The 24,547-nt window shown below is 46.6% G+C and overlaps 1 protein-coding gene and 1 long non-coding RNA gene across 2 annotated transcripts in view; both read right to left on the bottom strand.

Moving 5' to 3' along the window:
• RIMS4 (regulating synaptic membrane exocytosis 4) overlaps positions 1-24,143 on the bottom strand; it is a 66,377-nt gene extending 42,234 nt beyond the window's left edge. Inside the window, exon 1 of the mRNA XM_068912218.1 lies at positions 23,841-24,143. Coding sequence (XP_068768319.1) covers positions 23,841-23,937 — 97 coding nt within the window. The 5' untranslated portion in view covers positions 23,938-24,143. The remainder of the gene's footprint in view (positions 1-23,840) is intronic.
• LOC138061475 (uncharacterized) lies at positions 4,342-22,134 on the bottom strand. The gene is made up of 3 exons (XR_011135265.1): positions 14,212-22,134; positions 13,682-13,946; positions 4,342-13,242 (listed from the first exon to the last, which is right to left on the bottom strand). It is a non-coding gene; the product is annotated as an uncharacterized lncRNA (long non-coding RNA).
• Positions 24,144-24,547: the final 404 nt, after the last annotated feature.

Genomic DNA, 24,547 nt, shown 5'->3' with positions numbered 1-24,547 from the left:
AACGCAGGAAATTCAAGCACTAACGAGGGGCTTTGACAAGATGTGTCCTTTGCTCCATGACAGGACAGCTCTTAAGAGTGCCAGATGACTCACTTCATGCAGACATCAGCATTTGCTTAAAAACTCCCCATTTTCCCAAACGTTCAAAGCAGCTCAATGGCTGGGATAATGGCAGAAAACAAACACAACGGGACTTGCGACAACCAAAGAGAATCTGTCTGCAAGTTTGACACATGCACAGAAAGCATTTGGCAGTCATCACCAAACCCTGGCTTTAGTCTCCCTGCTGAGACAATTTCTAGGCCATAACATGTGCAGATGTTCAGAGATCTGTGCCTTGTCCTCGGCCCACTTCAGAGAAGGAGCTAGCATTCAGCTTCTGCTCTGGCTGCCCATCAATTAGAGTAAACAAGGGTTATAACTGAAGACACTACTACATTTTAGTCCTCTGGATCCATGGATGACTAATGCATCCTTCTGGTATCCTGTACGCCATATTCCACCTCAAAGTCTCTTTCTGTTGTAGCGCTTCTCTTTAGGGATTTCACTTTACCAAGCATGACTTGGCCCTTCTGAATGTCATATATTTGTGATTTTCATATATTTTCTATTATAGACCATGTGCTCCCCCCTGCCGTTTCACCGTTGCATAAAAGAACTTTTGCTCCCAACATCCCCCCCTCTTTTGCACAGCTGCTTAAGAGATCTGAAGTGTGGCATTTTCTCCTCCACAGCAAGGTACGTGAGAACCGGTAAGTCACCACGGTGAGATGAACCAGGAAACTCAGAGGCAGCAAGCCCTTCCCACCAACAAGCCCCAAAGTCTCAGCAGCAGCCCCTGCACATTGCAAGACTTCATTTGTACTGAACTAATCAGCAAACATCACTAAACAGAGCTAGCATTAACGGCCAGGCAAATACAACAGCTTATTAGTGGTGAGGTTGGCAGATCCTCTGTGTCTTTCGATGTGTGGTAGCACGTAACTACCACTGAGAGGAGAGCTTTTAAAGATTTATCAAAATATCAACTTTATAAAATATATATAAACTCCTGTAAACAGCATATAAACTTTACAAAGCCCAAAGAGATGCTCTCCTTACTTTTGATTCCTGCTTTGCTATCTGTACCTAGCTATTTGAATGCTTTGGCCATACGATAGCTCCATGATCTAAGTGGATGCAAATCCTAAAGACTTTCAAGAGAGCTGCACAAACTCCTCTGATGTCACCCACACAGGAGGCTATGAATTGGCACCAGTATTTGTCAACATTTTTGTTTTGATCTTTTGGCAAACAAAACCACCCTCGGAAATGCTTGCAGGCAGCAAAGATAAAAAGCAGTAATGAATAAAGACCAAAAAAGTTTGAAGGGTTTATTTTTACCAAGTAATCAATTCCTTCTGGCTGTCTCCCTCCGGCTCTAATAATATCAGTGAGGACAGTAACCCTTGGCATTTTTTGTACACTGCTTTACAAACATTATCTAATTAAGCATCACAATCCACTTCTGAAAAAAGAAAACACGATTTCAAGCTCTTCTACAGAGAGAGAGGATGAGCCTTGGGAAGAGATACTGACAAAACAAGGTTAGAATTTAGGAGCTGCACTTTTTGCATGCCCAATCCAACCACATTGTCCCTCTGGGACCAGCCACGGGGAAATGGTATATTGTTTCCACAATATGCGTTCACATTTGCAATCTGTGCTTAGCACAACCCTTGGTTTTACTTTGCTGTGATGCAGCATTAGGACAGCTGTTCAAGTCAACTCATTAATAAATCAAAATGACAATAAAGCAGTTGGAGGGAGATGAATTATTGAACTCCAAGCAATTTAGTGCTCAGAGAGAAAAAAAACAAACTGTACAACCTAGGAGCTACTAAACATGGAGTCTGATTTGCCTCAGGACAGTTTTATTGATAAGCTGTAGACTGTCAGTCCATTGAAAACCTGAAAGAGGAAACTCTGCATCTCATCTCTTCATTAAAAGATGGCAAGTCAATTCTAGCTATGAAATTATACCCCTTTGTAACGACACTGCGTATTTTATACTGTTGTCTCCCTTCTTCGCTCCACTGAAACCAAGAGGCAGCTCTATCACTGAAGCACTAGACACCACGGGCCATGTCATCAAGTAGAAGTCAAGTCCCTGGAGCTGTACTGCTCTAAGCTGGCAAAGGCAGCACAGTCCTTGCTCTAGCACCTAGCCACAGCAGTGCATCTGCAGTATTTCTGCATTTTTCAAGTGTAGCCCAACACTCGGTTGCAACTCCTTAACCAAGAGTTTGGCACTCCTTCTTTTGATGCGGCAGATCTGTGGTCCTACCACGGCTTCTTCCTCATCTCTTACGAAATTAGCATAACCAGCTGTTCATGCTGTCCACTTCCTAGAACCTCCCAAACCAGCTGTTAAAGTTCTCAAAATGAGAAACAAAAGCAAACTAAGAATCCCATGCAGACAGAGCTCCTCTGTAGGTCGTGTGAAGGTAAAACTAGCATTAATCCGCAAGTCTCACTGGATAACCTTCAGTGGTCTTTTTGACAGCGCCTGCCACAAACGATGGGCAGATGACAGCAACTCATTTACTGATCTCTCTATTCCACCTGAATTCAGTTTATATCACTAGCCCTGCAAAAGGGTCAGCTGAGGTTTCTGAGATACACTGTCATCCTTGAGATCCATTCTTCTCCTTTCACAGATGGCTATTCCCATTAACTCCCCTTGCAATGCAGCTTGGGCACATGCATCTAGGAGAGAAGAGAACTCTTCTAAACCCTACCTGCTAAAATCAAAAGGATCCTGCACAGACTGTTTTATTACAATGGAAAGATTTTCCTATAAAGCATTATAAATAGAAGAGCAGTTGCATTAAATAAAGTCTTTTTTCCACATTTGTGCTTAACAAACACAAAATTGTAATGAACGTTCCCAATTATAAAGCATTGTGTAATATAAATCTACTTCTCATACAGAGTGATTTCTCCCACAGTGTCAGAGTATGTTTCATACTGACACATTTTATACAGACGGTTTGATCTTTGAGGATTAACATATCCCTCATATGCACCTCTAATAATGACTTTCCTGACGAGATGAAAGTCGCTGCAGACATTTTGTTGAGAGCTAATTATTTACTGCAGTTTCAAATTACTTACAGTTGACACTCCAGGTCTGACTTTAAGGTACGCAGCTGTCTCAAGCCTACAAATCCAGGAGATTAAACAGGATTCTTGACTAGGATGAATGAAGAAGGCTCACAGGAATCTCCCTAGAATTTCTCATACCATTCCGGAGGGTTTATACTGGCTGCCTGCCCTTGAAACAACACCCTTGGTTCATTTTGGTTCATAAGGCCTCTATCCGTAATGCCGGGTGAAGTCTAACAATTAAATACATAAATGATAAATGATATCTACATCTCAAAATAAAGAGGCAGATCACAGTAAACTTAATCAAACAGGCTTCAACCGTTTCTAACATGGAAGAATTTTCCCCTGAGCTCAAAAATATTTCTTATAAGCCCACTTTCTTGGCTGTCTTTTTCTTACTTTTAGTATACCCAGTTATTCTGCATGCCACACATTTTAAGAAAGAGTGTCCCCAAAGAACACAACATCCAGAAACACCAGCAAATTCTATTGATATTAATTCAACTTTTAGATATATCATTATTATATGTGGTATATTTGGGGGACAACCCCTAAACACTTATTTAAAGGCCAAATTTATTAAAGACATTTAGGCTTCTGATAACGTAGACAGACTGATTCAGTGGGAACTGGCTCCAGAGGGATATGACTTCCTCTTCATGCATCTAAATAGCTTTGCAAATCTGGCCATTAGTCTAAGTACACAACCCATGAGCAGCGTTTCCTCTTCCAACAGAGCAAAAACGTAGCTTTTTAATGTAGCTGCCTACGGAAACAAGACTTGTCCCTCTCTCCCTCCTCTCTTTTCCATCCTCGGTACCTTCTGAACCTTTTAACCAGCCAGGGCAGGAAGGTCAGGTTTCAAAGATAACATATTCCCAAAGTTTCATGAAAACTAGCACCCACGAACATTTTAGTACTCGCACTTTAAAAGGAAATGCCAATTCTAGTGCAGCCTCCTATCCATCACAAGTAGCAGTAGTCAGGTGACGGGTTAGGATAGATTTAACTCCAGATATGCCCAAATTGTAGCTTGCCCATCCAAATAGGCTGCAGATGATGGAAGGAGCTGGCAGTGCCTCACAGGGGATGTTCAGGAATAACAGATGTAATTAGTTCAGCCGTGCCTGGAACAGTCTTTAAAAGGTGGCGGGGGGGGGGGGGGGGGGGAACAAATTGAAATGTAGACTTCCAAAAATGAGTCAAAGACAGTTTAAACTGAGTTCTAAATCTGTTCTCTTCCCACTTGCACACTATTCCAATTTCTGTGTTTTTACAATCAGATTCACCTATTTGAAAAGAGTTTATTCTTCTCTCCCTAAGAGCATCAAAGACCCAAAGAAGCTGGGCGGGAATTGCTCGCTGTGCAGGGAAATGGAGAAATTGAGTACAGTCCTGCTAAGGAAGCACAAACAGAGAGACTTAAAACATTAGTTCGTTTTCGTTTCACTAGTTATGTCCAACTCTGTTGTCATAAGGAGGCAGTAACAAGAAAATATTACTTTCAACAGTAATGAGTTTTTAAGAAAAAATAGAGAAACTGCTTCCTCCAAAGTTAGCCATGCTCTTCCCAATGAGGAAGAGAGGACAGATGCCCTCCATAGCTCCCTATCTTCAAGGAAACGCATACACAACTCAGAGGTTCAGGAGTTATTTCATATAGAATACACAATGCAAAATTAACAGCAAATTCTCTTGATAGCTGAAACCATGCACTCAACTCACTCAGCTGCATTCAAATTTCCCTTCCCTGCAGCTCAGCTTCAATGTTCCTAACGGAGAAATTATGTCAACTGTAAACTTGGTCAAAAACCATCAAGATTAGGGTGGCGCTTTTACTCTTACTTCCGTTGTCTTGCACGAGTTTTGAGAGAGATCTTGACCTTTAAAATACAGTAAGATACAGTCTTCTTTCCTCCAGGACACAAAAGGACAGATCCGAGAATGGCTGTAGGCCCACTCCGGATGGAAAGCACAGCTAGGAACACCTTGAGCACTGATCCTAAAACCCCAGAGATGTGAGAGACTACCCTTGCCAGATACTACAGCTAAGAGAAAATTCAGAGCTTGCTCACACTCTTCAGCAGTATATTTATTAAATACACGCAGGAACTGAATCTCCTTGAAGATTAAAATTAAGAAATAACGACAAGACAGCAGAGAGAAAATCCAGTGCCACATCAAGCACTATATAAAAGACATGACAAAGTCAGTATTAAGACAAAAGAGGGAATCCTAGGTCCTCCTCTAAGCAATATACAAGCTGTATCTTGTGCTCTTTCATACACAACTACTATCATTGAGAAATAGTTTCTAGTCACTAAGAAAAACAGTTCCGATGCAAATTTAACTTCCTTGATCACAGGAAAAAGAGCCACGAATTAGCTATTCAGTTCAAGGCAATTTTGATACTACCACCTGTAACAAGGCTCAAAATAGGAATAAACTATCTCAAAGTATTTAAATGGACTGCTTAAGAGCTGATATTTTGATGGCAATCATTAACATTAAAGATGAAAAATGAATCTTGGATCATCAAGTCAACTAGGAAAGTGTCTTGGTGGATGCTCACCTAGACCTAAGCCAAAGTCTAAGAAGAAATACGACTAACCCAAGAGCCAACAAATTTGTTGATATAAGCCCACTTCTAGAGTCTCTGAACAAAACGTTTTCTCTTGCTTTGGGGCAGCCATTACAGAGTCACAACATTTAGTCAACCTTTTACTTCTACAGTCGTTAATCATGCACCATTTAACTACTGGTTTGTCATTTACTCTCCGCTAATCCTTTTCAAATCCTTCTGCTTATTTTTGCATCTTTTTTCAATCCCATTCTGTGTCTTGCTAATTACACTCCTTCACTGTCATGGGCTGTTTCAACACAGACAAATCGAGCCAGAGGTGGTTTGATCACTTGCTGTGTTATGTGTCCAATGAATCATTTGCTATTACAAAATTTAAAATATATAAACCATCTTACCGGAAGATGATTGAATATACTTAATTATCCAGACAGGTACTTGGCACCCTAAACGAGCAAGGGCGAATGACCATTTGGTGTTGCACTTGAATATAATGTTTCTAAGCCTATAAAAAAAGAACCAGAAAGGGGAAAAATTGCCTGCGGTTTCCCTTGCTGATAGGTCAGATTTTAGAGGACTGTCATTTGCAAGTTTACTGTGTCCTGAACCAACCACTCCTGCTGGTCAAAGGAAATTCAGTCTCTAAAAGTCAGCACATGAGATCAGTAGAGAGGAGTTGCAGGTCACTAAACAGGAAAGTCGTATCAAAGTGACAGATGCCAAAAATGGGGGATAGATGAATGAGACAGAAGCAGACATCACCTGGAAATTTAAACAACTGAATCATTCATGGTCAAAAGGAAGAGAAGAGGCAATGAGAAGTATATGAGGGAGAGAGAAGGAACAGAAGAGGCGAGGAGAAGCATATGAGGGAGAGAGAAAGAGAGAAGGAAAAAGAAGGAACTGAGGGATATAGATGACTGATTGCTGTGAGCAGCAGTGGACTAGTTTCCAGAGGTACCCAGAACATTAGAAACCCCAGGCAAAATTTACAAGGTCCATAGATTTACTTCCAGTAACCATTTCAGAGGTAAGGCTGCAGATCCCAGCAAGAATCACACTAAGCAACACAACTCTGAGCCAGCTCCATTCTGAATACTTGCTCTCTCAAATCTCAGTCTTCATTTGATTTTTATAGCAAGTCTTGACCTATTACGTTGGTGATGCAAACCTTAACACCGCATGCACCTAATGCAGAAGTGAGGCTACTGAGAGCCTGGAAAAGCACCTGCCTCAGGCCACTGAGGATCAATTCGATGGACAACTGTTAGCTACTGATTCATCATCTTCAAAAGAGGTGGTTGGAAGCAAACAGCACTGTCACCTCCTCTGCTCCAATCTAGGAGGTGGCTAGTAGCCCACACCAAGGAAAACACTCACAGCTCAAGGGGGAACTGAGCTGAAAGAACCTAGTAGAACTTGCAAAGCCCAGTCAATGCAGTTTGTGAAAACATCACTTCCAGGGGAGGCTGCGACTCAGGAGAAGATCATCCATTATTCTCCGTTTGACTCATTCTGGTCTCAGGGGAGAAAAATTCACACCACCCAACTTCAGGCATCTAGCTCAGGCAACTGGACAGCAGAGCTCCCTATTGAGCCATCTGAAGGAAACAAGCTCCCAATCTGCAAACTCTGAAACAACCTTCAGAGGTCCTAGTGACCGGATGTCATCGGCAAGCTCATAGGTTGCGGTTGTCACCTGAAGTGTTCAACAAGTAAAGGGCAAGTAAAGTACTCAGGAAGTTGTTGCACAGCTTCCACTTGCCCCTAGAAATACGTGCAGAACCCCCTGACCACAACAGCTCCCCGGTTCGCTCTCGTCATGTAACACATTAGATCAGCGGCTCCTTGTTAATTGAAAGTGTGGACCAGGCTTCAAACACCTTTTGCCATCAAGACGACCTACCTAAAGCGATAAAGAGGAATTATTATGCATAACAACTGCAAGAACTTGCTGTAAACACAACATTTGGCAGCACAGGGAGGTTCCTTTATAGCATAATCTGTTTTTATGTACACCTAATATTTTCAGGTTTTTCAAACGATTGCCACTGCGTTTGTAGAGGCTGTTAATGAAACTCATTGCTAAATGCAGTTACAATTATGTAGCTATAAATACAACCTGACATCAGTTATGTTAGCTTCCGAGTGAATCACAGTTGCAAACTTGTAGGTGTTCGATAGCTGGTTGTCAAGCTGAAATAGAACAGTGTTAAATATAATCCAAATCTGTCCTAGTTTTCCAATTCTTCTTTTCCCCTCTTTGCACAGCAGCCTTAGCGGACTGAACACCTGCTGGTCTGAGGAGATAAGCGCTGGAATATCAAGGGGGGAAACAGTGTGACTGTTAGACCACTTAGATCATCATCAGTGAACATTGGAACGTGTTCACTTTTGCCTGCAATTTCACTTATGTCTGAAGACTGTAAGAGCTTAAGAGAGCAGGTCAATAAATCTTTCATAATGTCTAAACCTTACAAAATGTACTTATGTCAAGATGTCATGCTTCCCCTCCCCCCTTACAAAAGACTCCGTACGTGGCCGTTCAGCATTAGAGTGGGCAAAATCCTGTTGACAAACCATTTACGGAATACCAGAGGCCAGATGCTGCTTGAATCTGCATAACCGACGCTTGCAGAACACTTTTGTATTGGTCAACCTGTAAATAAAAGCACATTCTTAACAAAATTGACAGAAGCTTGGGAAATGATTAATGAACGCTTTGATGAATGAAACATTTCAGTCCATCATGCCGTCACCTCTTCAAGATTCGCTTTTCTCCCATCTCTCATGGATACAAATTTAGTATCCTGTACAGCCGGACTGTGGAAACCTCAGTGTCTTAGGGCTCTAGGGAAAAGGTGTTTAGGGAAACAGGGAATTTTATAGATTTTAGGAAATTAAACAAAATTAAATTCCTGATTTTCACAGTCAATCTGCCCCACGAGCTTGCTGTCTCTTTGCAGCAGATGGCTGCAGTGAACAGACTGTAAAAACAGAGAGTCAAATTCATCACCTAAAACGGACTGCAAATAATTTGCCTGGTTTTATTCCTAAAAGAACAAGCCAAACGTTACCTTAACCAACCATACAAAATTACTTGGAGCTCTCTAATGGGTAAGCCAGACGGTATTTAGTCAGCCAGTAGAAAAAGAGTGAAATAGGGCTGACACTGTGCCACATTAAGACCCATGTCTAGACTCGCATTAGAGGTGCTTGGGTTTGCGTTGGGTCTGGGGAATAACTGAGTTCAGTTTAAAAAAAAAAACCAAAAAAAAAAACCTAAGAAGAACAAAAAAAGAGCGACTCCTGTCCAGGAGGGGTAGGAGGGTTTCTGCAGACATGGAGCAGACAGGTCAGAGGAACAGGCTTGCTCCTGTCACTAGGCAGGAGCTAAGAATTCAGTGGAAACAGAGGAAAACTAGGAAGCTAACTTGGTATGCTGGGACAGCTCCAAGTGGAGCACTGGGCCAACTGGACAGCCAAGAATTGTTCTGAAAGAGTCCAGAAGTGGGTCCTAAAGAATAGATATGGCCAAAAGTTAAGTTCTTCTCCTCTTATTTTCAACCTGTACTTTCTCTAACCTTCCATTTAATTGTCTGCCACACTCCCTTCAAGTGAAATATTCGTCACCAGATGTTAAAGTCATAAGTCTGAGTTTTATCACGACTCCTTTATGCTACAGCAACAGTGTGAGAAACAGTCTTGCTGTTATGCCCTAACATACATAGCGTGCACCTGATCTTAGGTAGGCAAATTGCTAATTAGGTGACTAAGTGTCTCTTTGCCCCTACAATTTTCAGAAACTATGCATGCACAGTAACTAAACAACTGGTTACATACAGGTTGAAAACCGTTATTCCTTCGTTATTCCTGTTTACAGCACCACCTGTCTCCTTCCTTGCAACCAAGATCACCTTACTGTACTTACAAGCAGAAGTGAAAAGCGTGAGTGCTGGAATGGCCATGGACTATGACACAGAAAATATCTTTACCTTTATTATGCTTTTTTTTTTTTTTCCTCCAAAACCTCAGTGGTTTAATCAGCAAATGGAGGAAACAGCTTTCCCTAAGTCAAGAAAAAGGAGCCAAAAATCAATTTTTGCACAGAAAAAAAACAAACAAAAAACAACAACAAAAACCACCATGATGCTAATACTGGAAAATATCACCTGGCAGAAATAAATTAATACAGAAAGAAAAGGGGAAAAAATGGTGATGAGGGGAATGATGAGAATCCCAAAGGCACATTGTTATTGCAGAGGCAGCAGCAGGAATTGAATTATTTATAAGCAGGCTAAAAACATGGATTGAGACATAACAAATTCAGGAGATAGCCTTGCATGAGACTGCACCCAAAGACCTTGGGCTTCTGCCCAAGGGCCGCCGCACGGTCAGCAGCGTCAGGAGCAGCTGAAACACCTTGCAAAGGAACCGGAGCCGAGAGCAGACCCAGCAGGGTGCCTACAGAAATCAGCACTCTGCTTCTTCCAGACTAAAAGATTATATCAGAAACACAACCGGAACGTTTCCATGAAGTGAGTGATTGTGGAGCTGCCTGACAAATACTTGCGAGGTAAAAGTCTAGGTGCCTGAGATGCCACCTACAAAGCAGATATTCCAGTGAACTGTCTGGTGGCAGAGAGAAAGTTGCTTTTTTGCTGCAGCAGCAAAGAAAAAGAGCTGCTTTTAATCTGAATGATGCGAGAGGAAAGCAGGAATACCTGCCTTATTTAAAACATTCATAGTCTCGTCTCTTCTCTGTGCTCAGCCCCCCCCACCGCCCCCCAAGTACTAGCAGTCACTCACACCATCCGTATGATTTGTACCATGGCATCCTTAACGGCCCCAGATGGGGAAAGGAAGTACAACCGTGACAGCATGCACCGCCGCCACAGTACAAGAACGGGTGTCACGGGATGCTAACGTTACCATGGCGATGTCCTCGTACTGTGCCACATTTTGACACTGTGTTTTAGAAGCAGCAGCACCCATGTGGCTGTCTGCAAAGCCTGCAGAAAGCGGCTCTTGGCGTTTCGCTGTGGTCATGGCTGCTGGCTGCAGCCGGTGCAAACTGTCGGGATATCGGATTTTGACCAGTTTGGCAGCTCGGTTTTCTAAAGTGCACGAGGAAGCTTTTAACAGAAACAGTTCCATAAATCACGCTTTGATTTAACACGGGTTGTCCGTCAGGCTGAACCCTGGACCGCACGCCTACTTCCAGCGTTTCTTGTCTCGATTTCCAGACCGGCCCTTTGACTGTTTCTTCGCCGACTTATTTGAATTGCAGGATCTAAATAAGAGGCTGCTCCTGGGCTTCAATTGCCTTTGCATGACCAAAGTGGCAAAGTCTCAGCCTCTCGTTTGCTGGGCCGGAGGATGATTTTTTCAAGACTGCGGAAGGCAGGACAAATCCCACTTGCTTTCAGCAACAGCTGGAGACCCAAACCCTCACAGGCGTTTCTGAAAATGCCCAACTTTGGATATTTCACATTTAAAACAAGCATAGATTTTTGATGTCAAAACTATGATCATAACAGAAAGCTTGTTTTATCTCAAGATACAAGTAACATTACCTAGCTTTTTCTGTTTAACTACATTGAAATAAAAATCTCGAATCAGGAGGGGGATGCACCTGTGGAATTCCCAAAGGGAACAGCCAGCTCGGGTAAATAAATTTAAGGCGTGCTTTTTGGCAACAATATCCCAAAATACCATCAACCAAATGGGAAATTTAACACTGGGCTGTGACAGCAAATCCTGCATTTGCTTTGCTGTGTTCAAGGGGGGAGAGGGGACGTTGTAACACTGGGCGACTGTCAGACCTCAGAATTTAGTCCGGGCCACTATCTACCGTTTATCATCAGAGTTTAATTAAAACACTATAAAGGTGAAAGGGGTCTGCAGAAGAGCTGCAGAGCGATTGCCCTCATCTCACGGGCCACCAGTGAGATCTCATGCTAACTAACAGGGCTTCTGCCAGAGGCACAGCAGCATGTACCAAACGTGAGACAGGAAGACAGCTACCGTATCGTGTTTGTCATGATACTGCTATCCAGAAGCGAGCTGATCAGAACGGCTGGAACTCCAGCAGGCATTAAAAAAAGGAAGAGCCTTCTCCGTTTTATTTTCCTGACAATCTGATTAAAACCCATTAAAAAAACACACCACATAAACCAGTCACCTTTAAATCTTGAATCAAAGCTTCATAACTTTTTGCTGCTGCTGTGATGTCTCACCATGTACCAAATACACGAGGAAAGGTAAACAGTGAAAATAAAAGTAAGAAAACCCACCCACCCATCCAATCCTTGCAAGATGCTGAGAAGCGCTAAACTAGGAGCTGGATTTGCGACAAAAAGTTATCTTAATCCTCACAGGCATCTTGGCTGCAACACAATTGACATGTTTTCCACCCATGCGGTAGGATATATTCCCAGCTACCTGCAAATAAGCGTACTATTGGTGGGCAGCTGGCAGAAGAGTCCCATGCCACCAGGGAACACAGCGCAGCAGCACCACCAGCCTCGCTCGCCGCGCCTGCGGAGCCGAGCGAGGGGCAGCAGCGCCCGCGCGCTCCTGCCTGCCGACGCCGCTGGCGTTGCCTTCCCAAAGCAGGCTCTTCCGCAGATCCGGCCCCACGGACCGCTGAGCTCTCACCACTGCAAGAACGGTCAGCTCCGGAAAGGGGCACGAGCCTTCGAGCCATGGGGAGGGAGACTATAACCACTCAAATCAGATCTGCCACCAGTGCCATAGTAAAGCAGCGCTTAGCACAGTTGTTTAACTCTATTCTAGCTGCCAACCGCGAACGACACCTCTGCGGCCCTTCGAACCAAACGCTGCAAGATGAGGCAGAGAGAACGTGCCTCATCCAGGCCTGAAGACCACGCCGCTTCGGATGCACCGAAAGCAAGAGGTTTTCAGGGAGGCTGCAGCTCATCTGTTGGTAGTGACCCCCTAGTTGGGGACATCTCCTCTTCTGGCTGCCAAAACCATTCATAAAATGGTGCAGAGTTCCTGGAGCCCCGAGGACAAAGCACCATCTCATAGGCATTTACTCACCTTCGAACCCCACCAACACCCCAGCAGCATGGTCTTGCTAACTAACGGAGCTAGAATTCAGATTGACGCTAATTGGATAAAACAGTTTACCCCTCCAAATCAGTAAGAGGAAATTCAGTAAAGATAAGTAAAAAGGAACAACTTCAGAAGGTGTGCATGTGTGTGTAGGGGGGAAATTAAAAGCAAAAAAAAAAAAAATCTGGCAAGAACGATCTGGAAAGTGGCACGGATCACATCCTGAATTTGAGGCAGGAATGGGGACATCCTTGCAAAACACTATGTATTTATAGGAACGTCGTCCACGAAGCGTGGGAGAAGATCATTCATTTCTACTAGGTGCTAGCGAGGCCTCAATAGAGAGCACTGTCCACAGGACTCTGCTCTATGTGCAAGACAGTCCAGAGCACAGCAACAAGGTCAACACAAGGCCTGGAAAATTGTGGTCCCTGCAGAAAAGAAAAAGTTTATTTAGTGTAGGCAAAACACTGAAAAAGGAAAGAAGGGATGACAGACACAGCAACGGTCACAATCAGAATCATTTCCTGACTTGACACTATTTGCACAGGCAAGAACAGTCTTGTAACATGAAGAGCTGCTCTAAAGACAGCAGTGATCAATCGCTTCCCATGTTCCGGGGCACAAGGCAACAGTAATTCACTTAATTGCCACAAAGATTTAGGTTAAATACTAGGGAAAACTGTCCTTCTAGTTAGAAAATCAAGCACTGGAAGAAGCGAGTTACCTGGGGAGCTGAAACAAGTGACATCAAGACCCCTTCCACCCCACCGTTTCTAAGAATGAGGACATGCAGGCATTAGCATGAGTTCCTCTTAGTCATAAAACAGTTTTGATCCAAAAAAAAAAAAAAAAAAAAGTGAAATTCACCTCTGTACATGCTGTACTCTCCAAATTGTTGGGCACTTGAACATTGTAGACAGTTGGCTTCTGCAAGGCTGTACGAGCTCTTTGTGTATTGGAAGGTGATGCTATAACAGGCTAACGGTGCGAAGCTGAAGTAGTATTATCTGGCATTATCTGCTATAGTGATTTAACTGTGGCTGGATCCGGTTAAAAGGTAGGGCTGCTGAGCTTTGCATTATTCCCATGTGAAGTCAGGCTGAATCAAGGTTCCACAGTCTTTACAGGCATGCTGCTTTATAAAAGCAAAGCCAACAATGTAACTTGAACACAGAACCGAAGGCAAGCATAGCTTGACAGCGAAAGCAAAGCGTGCCTTATTTGTGCATACGTTCAGCACAGGCTACTTAAGCAACGGCACCTAATGAGGCATCATCTGCATTGCATGATCCCATCTTGACAGATATTCCCACATAGTATAGCATGGTTTTCACACCTTCTTTCAGCAAAGAAAGTCAAACCTCAAAGGAACATTGTTGGGATAGATGGATACGCACATTCTGTTACAGTTCTGCAGAAGACTGGAAGTCCTTATTCAAATATACTAACGGTGCACAGCGCTTCACGACAGATGCCTGGGGGAAAGACGACAAGACTGCAGGGCTGAGAAGCCTGTGGAAGCGCGTCAGACGCCAGGTCTCATTGCCCTACTAAAATGCATTAGCAACTTGCAGACCGTTCCCTGAATCAAAGCGTTCACATTTTTAATCTAGCTGAAGGCACTCAAATACGAGCAGATAGTGCTTCAGAAAATAATTGTACGGATAAATTATTCCTCAAAACAACTGGCCCAATTAAGCCTAATTTCTCCCTACACAAAGCAGATACATATATTCTGTCAAATGGAAATGTTGAAGCGAAGTAGTTACAGCATTTCACAACTTGTCCTGATGTAGGAACCTGGCAGAGAAAAGATTTTTCTTTAGCTTGGAGAACGTTGCTTTTGAATTATTAAATGTTGCACTAGAATTAACTTTACATGAAATACAAGCAATATAGGAACAGTCTCTCCCAGATGGAAAGCTTTCCAGGGACAGACTCTTCTATTTGGAGTAAACAGACACTGAAATAAGAGAAAGGGACATTCTTCCTTTGTGGTTGGCAGCCATCACATATAACCAGCTTTCTACAATGCCTGCACCCATGGCTGGAGCTTATCAATGCCCTTTAAACATTTGTAACATATATCAGGCCAGATGAAGTCACCTCTGAGGGAAGGAGACGATACTGTGCTTTCCCATCACTTAGGGCATGGGCTGCCACAAACAGTGCGAAGGTGCAGGATGGTGCCACCATCAGGAGCCCATGGCCTCATCCCTGTCCTCTCTCCCCTTTATTTCCACGCCTGGATGAGCGCTAAGGAAGGGTCCACGCAGCATAACACAGCACAGCGCTCGAGACCCCAGCGCTAGCTCCTGCCTCTCTACAAAGCTTTGCTGGACACAGGTGCTAGCTCTGGTCCCAAACGCAGTGCGCTTACACCAATGTCACACCGTCCCCAAGCTAGAGCTATCCAGGTAGCTCCTGTGCTTTTGAGGCTTGACCTAGCTGGTTGCACACCCCTACGGGAGAGCTCTGCTTGGCAGGGCGTAGACATGCCCTGGAGCACCCAACAGGCTCCACAGGAGCAGATTTGCACACAGAGACTAGGAAAAAAACCCATTAGTCAAAGCCATTGGGGTCTTGAGTGGGGTACGTGAAATGACTGGATACACACCCGAGGAGCCGGGAGCGCACGCCAGCAGCTGGTGCCCTGGGAACGCTGCCCGCCCCACCGCGCGCTGACCGCCATCGCGCCACTCTTCCCTTGTGCTCTCCCAGCTGCCCGACCGTAGCCGTCTGCTGGATTTTGGCTCAGATTGTAAGCTCTTTGGGACAGAGACCGCCGCTGTGCTTTGCACTTGTAGAGGGTCTGGCACAGCGTGAACCTGGCTAAGGACAGAGACTCCCACGCGCGGCCACAAGACAGAGCGACAAAAACGAGGAACAGGTTTCAGTTCACTCATTCCTAGCGCTTGCTCCTTCATACGGCTCTTGTTCCCTTCTGGCTTCAGGTGGCCACAGGTGGAGAAAAAGAAAAACCCTCTCTTTGGAGTTGAAGCCTGCCAGAAAGCAGAAAGTTGCAGAAGTTTAGTGCACAGGACACGTACAGAGCTGCACAACACATTCAGCTCCACCAGAGCTAGATCCACATGCTGTCTAAGAATCACTCATGCCATTTATGGCCTGGATTAAGTCACAATTGGGCACAAGACCACCAGCCTCTGCATGTATTACCCATGGCCTCTTCTGCGCTGGTAGGTAGTTTTATATCTTTTCCTCCGATAAAAGATTGATTTGAAAGCAGCTCTTAAAGCTGATCCCATTGTTTTATACAATTCTTTCAATCCATCTGCAACACAAACACCTGCGAGCCTCAAGCTGGAATGCAACCAGCAGGGAGAGGCGCACATCTTAAAATCACCAGGATAACCTTAACGCTCAAGGAGGGGGAAAAGCCACGGCTTTTACTGCCTCTTGCACCAGCCAAGAGAGCTGGTGAGGTTCACAGCAAGGATGAAGCCACAGGCAGGCTCTCTATGTACTTGCATGTTCCAGACAGATCCAGATTTGTCCTGCAGCATCCCTAGGGTAATGCACTGCCAGACGAGCCCGAGTTTGTATCTTCACAGGTTTACAGGGATGAACTATAATTTCAATTGTAACACACTAAGAAAAATACTTAACATTCCAGCTGTGCAAATAATTTCCCCTGTCCCCTGTATGTTCTCTGGGTGAACATGGTGATCTACCTAACAGACAACTAACAGAACCGGTTAGAGGTCTGCAGGATAACCCAATGTTGCTAAGGTCATTTATGAAGGAAAAAAGGACCAAAAGGACTCAACACCCTGAAACATACATTTTTTCAAGTGCATAGTACAGTTAAAGAGATTCGAATAATCATTTTCTTGAAAAATCATGTGTACTCCAATCCAATACAGAACTACAATTGAGAAATATCCATGGCAACTTGAAAACATACATAGAGGCTCTCTTTATTTAATCACCTGATGTTGCTTTACTGTTTAAATTATAGAGAAGTTCAATAGATGCAACCCTGACAAAAGAAGTATTCTAAACTACCCCACAAGTCCACAGCTAGCCCATTATTCCACCCCGACATGTTTTAAATACGCTTTTATCAATCCATTAAATTAACATTTCACATAGCTTCTCTTCAAAGCAATTGATGGTAACAGTACATCTGCCAGTACTCGATCGCGTGAAAAAAAGCAGCCTAGGTTGGATTTTGTTATCTCCAACTCCGCAGTTTCCTGAACAAGCAGCTGACACAGAGGGCTTACTGTCGATCTAGGAGACATTTTGACTTTGGAAACCATTTTCTCTCTGCCAAACACTCAGTTCCAGCTAGCTGAGACATAATTTTATTCTGCCTTCTCACAGCCATAGCAGAGGTCCACCAAGCTGGACAGTCGTCTGGCTGCCGTGCTGGGCCCTGATCCGCTGGACTCCTACTCATCCGTTGCAGCTTTACTGTAACTTCACGTGGTTCCTGGCCAGAGCCTCTCTGCTGTCTGTGCTTTCACAGGTATAAGAGCCCTACAACTCTCACGAGGTTCCCTTTTGCAGATGCTAAAGTCAAAGCTGGACTTCGGGATATCTGCATGCTGCAGTACGAGCTATGGCTATGGTCTAAATAAACATCCAAACTCACGTCCCCGTCAGGGCATGCCTCAGATCCCCTCAGCCAGTGCAACTGGGTTTCCTTTCCAAGGGAATGAGGACACAGAACGAAGGAGCAAGGAGTTGATGCGTGCCCATGTCACATCCCATTTAAGTCAGAGCACAGCTGGAGTAGATACCCAGGCCTGAGGAGTGCTCCTGGATCCCACACATTTAGACACAGCCACTTAAGGAAATCCAATCCTCTAGCTATAACCTTGCTGGCACTCAGGATTGACAACGACGGCACTCTTTGTGGACACGACAGACAGCACAGAATTTGCAGAGTCCACACAGACTTTAGAGCAGGTCACCTCCCACTTGCTTTTAACTATTTTGTGCATTTCTTCACCTTTGTTTCTTTGGGTGCAGTCTGTGTCCTCTGTGGTACACAGAATCCTCCTCTGGATGTTTGCACCTCTCAGAACTGAAAACTGTTTCTGGCTTCCTGACCTGCAGCAAGTCCCCATTAAACTGAATATCCCTACTACTAAAACCACGTCCTCTTTCCTGCCCAGAGCTTGCTGGGTTTTGTGTGCACAGCTCCGAGACAGTTTCCGTTGCTCTCTACCAAAAATCTCACATTTTGTTCTGCTGTAGTGAACTTTCCAAACTCCACCCTGCACACAGAGGAAGCTAGATCTCCTCCATATCAGCAAACACAGGGTTAAGGAGATCATCATCATTAACCTTAAGGACCCTCCTCGGTCCTGGATTCAGCAAGGCTAAGGCCTCTTTCATGCACTACTCCATGACACTGCTGCTTAAGTTGCAAACTGCACCCAGAATTCATAAGCTGTCTACAGGCAGATTCCCATAGTCATAAATCCTCAACACATTATTTTTAACCCACGTGTACTTGCCGTTGGGCAGTTCAGGACACGCTGCCACATGAATGCCAGCCCAGTGAACGGCTAAATCCAGCCACAATCATGACAAAGTATGGCAGACCCTTAGTAAAACTGTGTTCAAACTGCTAGAAATATGCGTTAGTTTAAGGTTCCCATTTCTAAACATGGGCACACAAAAAGTGCAGTCACACTGATATGATCAACGTGCTCGTGATAGCCAGCAGTCACTGCAGTTAGGGATGGGAGACAAGGCCTGAGAGGGCAGGCAGCCTCCAGTGACTCCACCAAACCCCAGCAGGGCAGAGGAAGAATCCGTAAGCTCACAAGTGTCACCAAGGCAGGAAAGTATGCTTTATACCAACATGCATGCATCCATTTCAGTACGCACGCTTCATTTTTTAAATTTCTCTTTTTGGTCCATTTTGTCCATAACTGAAAAAAAACCAGAGTCAGGTCAGATATTTGCATAAGTTACACCAACAATTATGATAACTTCAGATTCAAATCCTTAACTTTCACTGCCGTTGATGGGGAACTTGATGGAGCGAAGACAGTGACCCTCAGCCAACAGGAAGCATAGCAACGTTATCATTCTGAGATCAAAGGAGTTATTAGTCTGCACTCAATAACGTAAGGACTCCAGGCAGTAATTTATGTTATTTCAAAGCCCCACTGCACCTTATTGGTGAGCAGGGCTCCGTGTTTACTCAGAGCATCCTCTTCATATAAGCAGCTGAGGAATGAACCAGCTATTACAAGGCAGGAGAGCAAATTTCAGTGCCACTTCACATCCAGCTCTTTGGAAAGACAAGCACACGATCATGTTTGCCACAGGACACATCTGAAGCTCAATCACACCAGCATTACAGGATGATTCATTCTAGGAGCATTCAAAAGAGAGGTCAGTTTTCTTGCTCCAATTCCTGCATTCACTGACATTTCTATTTTCACATGCTATGATATAAGCAGGCACCATCTGCATCCACTTCATTTCTGAGAAATCATTTTAGACATCCCTGGTTTTGTGGGAGGCAGAAGAAATGAGGAAGATGAGAACAGTCTTCTCATCTACTATCCAGAAGATGGACAGTAAAGTACAAGAGGGCCAAGGCAGGAATGGAAATATTCGGTAAGTAAAAGCATTTCTCAAAAGCAGGTCCATTTTTTCAAGATATAAAGTGGGAAATGCTAGAACCCATTGGTATTTTTAGTCTTGATCAAATATAGATGTTTCCACATCTGCATAGCTCTCAGCATTGGTGCTCTTGCAAACATCCTTCTACACCCTTTTAATGTGACCCACCTGCAGTAACAGAAATACTACAACTGAAGAATCTTTCCCATTTAGATTTGAGCTAGCTCCCATTAGGCCGTTTTCCCTTTTCAGAGGGACATGTCAAGTTTCCTTAAGGCTGGCCGTTTATAAGCTCTTCTTTCTCCGTAGGATGACTGCTGTCTTAAAGATATGGTTCTCAGCTTCACACAAAATGGATGATGTGTCTGTTTGAAATGGGATTGTTTACTTTGTCAATGCTCATGGGATCAATCTGTTCTTTGCTGCCATCTCCTATGGAGAACCTCTTGCCAAATGCAGTATTCTTCTCTCTGAACTAGCTCTCAAGATCTGTTTTTTGACAGAAATCACACTGCAATCGAAACTGGTCAGAATCTCACTCCATTTCAGGAGCATGCATCAGCATGACTATCAGAATCTGGTCTGCCACAACTGTAGCTTCATTTTTTTTTAAATCATTTCTCTTCCACAACACTTATTTTCCTAAAAAAGTTATATGCTTGTAAGTTTAATGCAAAAAAAAAAAAAAAAAAAAAACACACACACAGGTAAGAAAAGCTGCACACATTCTTTCTTTCTGTTTGCTCGTACAGGTCTGAATACATATTCATGGTTATAAAATAAAGGAGCAACACTGCAATGGCCCTGATGTATTCAATGTTACCCCAAGTAGCTCTTCTAATGAGACCAACTCAGGCAAGCAAGCTCCACTAATAACTTTTTGGAAAATGGGGTCTTAATTGTTAGATTTATTTAATTCAGAGACAAGGATTTGTGTTGTATTAAGAACAGCCTATTAACATTCATGTGTGAGCATTCAGTAAGTGAGAATAAATAATTTCTGTGCAAAACCATTTTTCTAAGCGCTGGAACAGGACGTATTCGCTTAAACTGTCAACTTGCTCAGAGCAAAAGAGGTCAGGCACCCAGGAGTGAAATACTGTTTAAGTCACTGTGTCGGGTTCTTGTACTCTAACGTGTCTCACCATACATCATTTCCAAAGCACCGAGACTTCCCAAAGCTCCCATTGCTGCTTTGTATGCTCCCCCAGCATTCAAACTGGGTATGATGAGCAAATAACTCATTAGCAAGTTTTTGAAAAAAAAAATTAAAAAAACACATAACAGTTGGAAGACAATCTTCTCCCCGCTTCCTGGCATCCTTGCATGATGCTGATGACAATCATACATTAATCATGTAGATGAGGTAGTGATTCTTACGTCAATCCATTTAAGAACAACAATGTTACAGGTGCAGCATTTAACGTGCTGATTTGCCCATGTACTCCTGTGGGAATCGGCACATCTTGGGATGAGCATACTAGACAAAGGAGCATGCCGGCATGTCGAGAGATGCCCCTATGATAGTCAGCATTAAAATACGGCTTAGTTACCAAGTTTCATTTTTTGCTGTTCAAAAGATTACAGTATAGGTTTAGTCTCCAGTTCAACGTGTTCAACCATGAAAAACATTTTAAAATAAGCCACTGGGACTGGAGAGCGTGCTTATACACTGCTCTCCATCCACTGCCCTGTACGCCCTCCCTATCCGCCCACCCTCGCTCCCTACAGCTGCTGTGCTGCCCCCTACTCCCAGCAGCTTCGCTTCTCCCAGCGTCCTTCCTCTCCTCTTCAACCCAGTTTCTTTCCTACTTGGTCTTACTAATAGCCCTCTTTTTGAAGCTTGGTCTTGTTTTATTAACACTGCCAACTCTTTGAGGCCAAAGATGTCTTCACAAAGCAGACGGGAAAAAAAAAAAAATCACTGCATCTGTTCTCAAAAGATGACGTAAACAATACTTCACCCCGGTTTCGATGGAATCCCCTTTTTCTTCCCAAAAGCGTCACGGCATATTGTGCTAATGACCCCTCAAAACAATTCACTTGAGATTTCACTGCTTATAAATCAGCAGGAGGCTGGGCACAACATCCAGCAGAAGATACGCTTTCTCCCCAAGAGCTGTCCTTCACCACACTGAATAGGAGGCAGCTCAGCACAAGAGGAGAGCTGAAGCTTAAGCCGCTCACTTGTAAATACCCTCGATTTTGATATCGGTTAAAACAGAGACAGTGCATTTCATCATCGTGATAAAATCTCCCCTTTTAATCTCCACACACACATACTTTCTCGTGCATGCAATTCAGCTGAACGCAAAACGTGGGTTGAGACGCCAGAAAGCCACCGGGCAGCTGTGCCACGTAGAGGGAAATCAGAAGGGGACCGATTACACACCAGAGCCTCCGCTGAGTCAGGGCGAGCGCTAGCACACCACAAACCCACACTCTCCTGCTAAAAGCAGCCACCTCACCCAGATCTGCTCCCGCTGCCGCCCCCGCGCTGCGACTCCTGCTTCCTCGGCTTCGGAGGATGCACGGACGGACACAAAGCTTACTGGAAACCTGCTACCCTTCCCCGGAGCCCTCGGCCCAGCCCGTGCGACAGCGCCAGCTCCCGCATCCCCTCTCCCACCAACTCATCCGCTGTCGACCCCATCTGCACTCCAGCTTCCTCCCTGCTCCTCATCGTCCTCCCCTTAGGGCTGCCCCTGCGGTCCCCACACGGATGCTCCCCGGGGCATGCAAACCTCCTGCCCCGTGCCCTTCCCCGCCCCGTTCACACCCTTCCTTCCCACGCACCACCGGCCCCTGCCGTGGGGACACCTTCCTCCTTCTCTTCCCCCAGCACCCCACCGCCCTCCCTGATACCCTTACACCCCCAGCGCCTGAGCGCCCCGCTTCCCTGTCACACCCGCAACCGGCACCCCGAACGCTGCCCATCGCCCCCGGCCCTGCAACCATCACCCCTCCGTCTCATCACATCCCCTAATGCTCCACCTCGCCCCACTTATACCTGCGACCATCGCCCATCAGCCTTAACACACCCTCATCCCTCAACCCCCAGCCCCGTCTACACCCCTAACCCCCTGCATCACCCCAACCCCATGTACTCCTCTAACCTCATGCCTCGCTCCCCAGCCTCCCTTACACCATTCGTTAAACCTATGCCTTGCTCCCCAGCTCGTTTACATCCCCACCCAGGCATCACCCCCAGCTGCATTCGCGCCCCCAACCTCTCGCCTGACCCCCACGTTTACACCCCTGAGCCCCATCTAATTCCCTCTCCCCATTTGTGTACAGACTCCCTCTTGCACCCACCTCACTTCCCCTCCAGCTCCCTGCCCGACCACCACCTCATTTACACCCCTACTGCCCTGCCTCACCTCTCGCCCCGCTCACAGCCCAACCCGCTCTGTCACCCCCAGCTCCATTGCCACACCAAACCCCTATCTCATCCCCATCCAATTTACACCCCTGACAGCCTGCCTGGCCACCACCCCATTCACACCCCTAATGCCTTGCTTGCATTATTCACACCCCAACCCCCTGCCTGACCACCACCCCATCCACACCCCAACCCCCATCCTTACCTCTGATTCATACCCCAAGCCCATGCCTGACCCCCCCTTCACACCCCTAACCTCCCTCCTCACCCCGATTCACACCCTACCCCCTAACCACCACCCCAACCCTCTCCTCATCCCTCCATTCACACCCCAACCCCTGTCTGACCACCACCCCATCCACACCCCAACCCTCTCCTCACCCTCATTCACTCCCTGACCAACCCCCATTCACACGCCTAGCCCCCCTCCTCATCCCTCCATTCACATCCCTAGCCCCCGCTCCTCACCCCCCATCCACACCCCAACCCTTTCCTCACCCCCATTCACACCCCGACCCCTTGCCTGACCAACCCCCACTCACACCCCCAGCCCCCCTCCTCGCTCCCCACTCGCACCCCCAGCCCCCCTCCTCATCCCCCCACTCGCACCCCCAGCCCTCCCTCCTCGCCCCCCACTCGCACCCCCAGCCCCCCTCCTCATCCCCCCACTCGCACCCCCAGCCCCCCTCCTCATCCCCCCACTCGCACCCCCAGCCCCCCTCCTCATCCCCCCACTCGCACCCCCAGCCCTCCCTCCTCATCCCCCCACTCGCACCCCCAGCCCTCCCTCCTCGCCCCCCACTCGCACCCCCAGCCCCCCTCCTCATCCCCCCACTCGCACCCCCAGCCCCCCTCCTCATCCCCCCACTCGCACCCCCAGCCCCCCTCCTCATCCCCCCACTCGCACCCCCAGCCCCCCTCCTCATCCCCCCACTCGCACCCCCAGCCCCCCTCCTCGCCCCCCACTCGCACCCCCAGCCCCCCTCCTCGCCCCCCACTCACACCCTCCCCCCGCCGCCCCCCCCGCCGTACCGGCGTCCTCCTCGTCGAAGCTGTTCATGCAGGGGAAGTAGATGGCCAGGGCCTCGAAGGAGGCGGAGAGGCTGAGGCGGCTCTGCGAGCGCTCCATGAAGAGCCCGGGCCCGGGGGCGCTGCCGGGGGCCTCCGCCGCCGCCGCCGGCGGCTTGGCCAGCTTCGCCGCCCCATTCTTCACTCGGAGCACGGCCCGCGGCGTCTTGGCTGCGGCGGGGGCCTCGGCGAGGCGGTGCGGGGCGGTGCGGGCCGGGAGCGCGGTGCCCGTGCGGAGCCGCCTGCGCGCAGCCACCTGCTGCCGCCGCCGCCGCCTCCGCGCCGCTCCGCCGCGGCCCGGGCCCGCCCACCAACGGCGCCGCCAATCAGCGGCGGCGGCAGCGCCCAGGGGGCGGGGCCTCCCGCCTCGCCCCGCCCCGCGGCTCCGGCCGCGGGAGTCGGCGCGCTAGTTCGGGCGCCTCACCGGGGCCTCGGGGCGGCTCCGCTGCACCCGCTCCGGAGCGGCCGGAGGATTGCTCCGAGGTTGGGTGGCTCCAACTCCCGGCCCCTCCTAGAGCCTGAGAAGTACCTTCGTTTTTCTCCGGCCGCCCGATAGGTATTTGGCGGTTGGCACCTGGCTACGCGAGGCTCCGTACTGGGCTGCAGATGAAGTACGTTTGTATTTTCTCAGTGCTTTGGGTCATAGCAGGACTCGTCTCGTTCCCTGGTTA

This window comes from Struthio camelus, chromosome 18 (genome assembly GCF_040807025.1).
Source record: "Struthio camelus isolate bStrCam1 chromosome 18, bStrCam1.hap1, whole genome shotgun sequence".
NCBI lineage: Eukaryota > Metazoa > Chordata > Aves > Struthioniformes > Struthionidae > Struthio > Struthio camelus.
The sequence above is the reverse complement of the archived record's forward strand: the minus strand, read 5'-3'. Positions and strand labels throughout refer to the sequence as shown.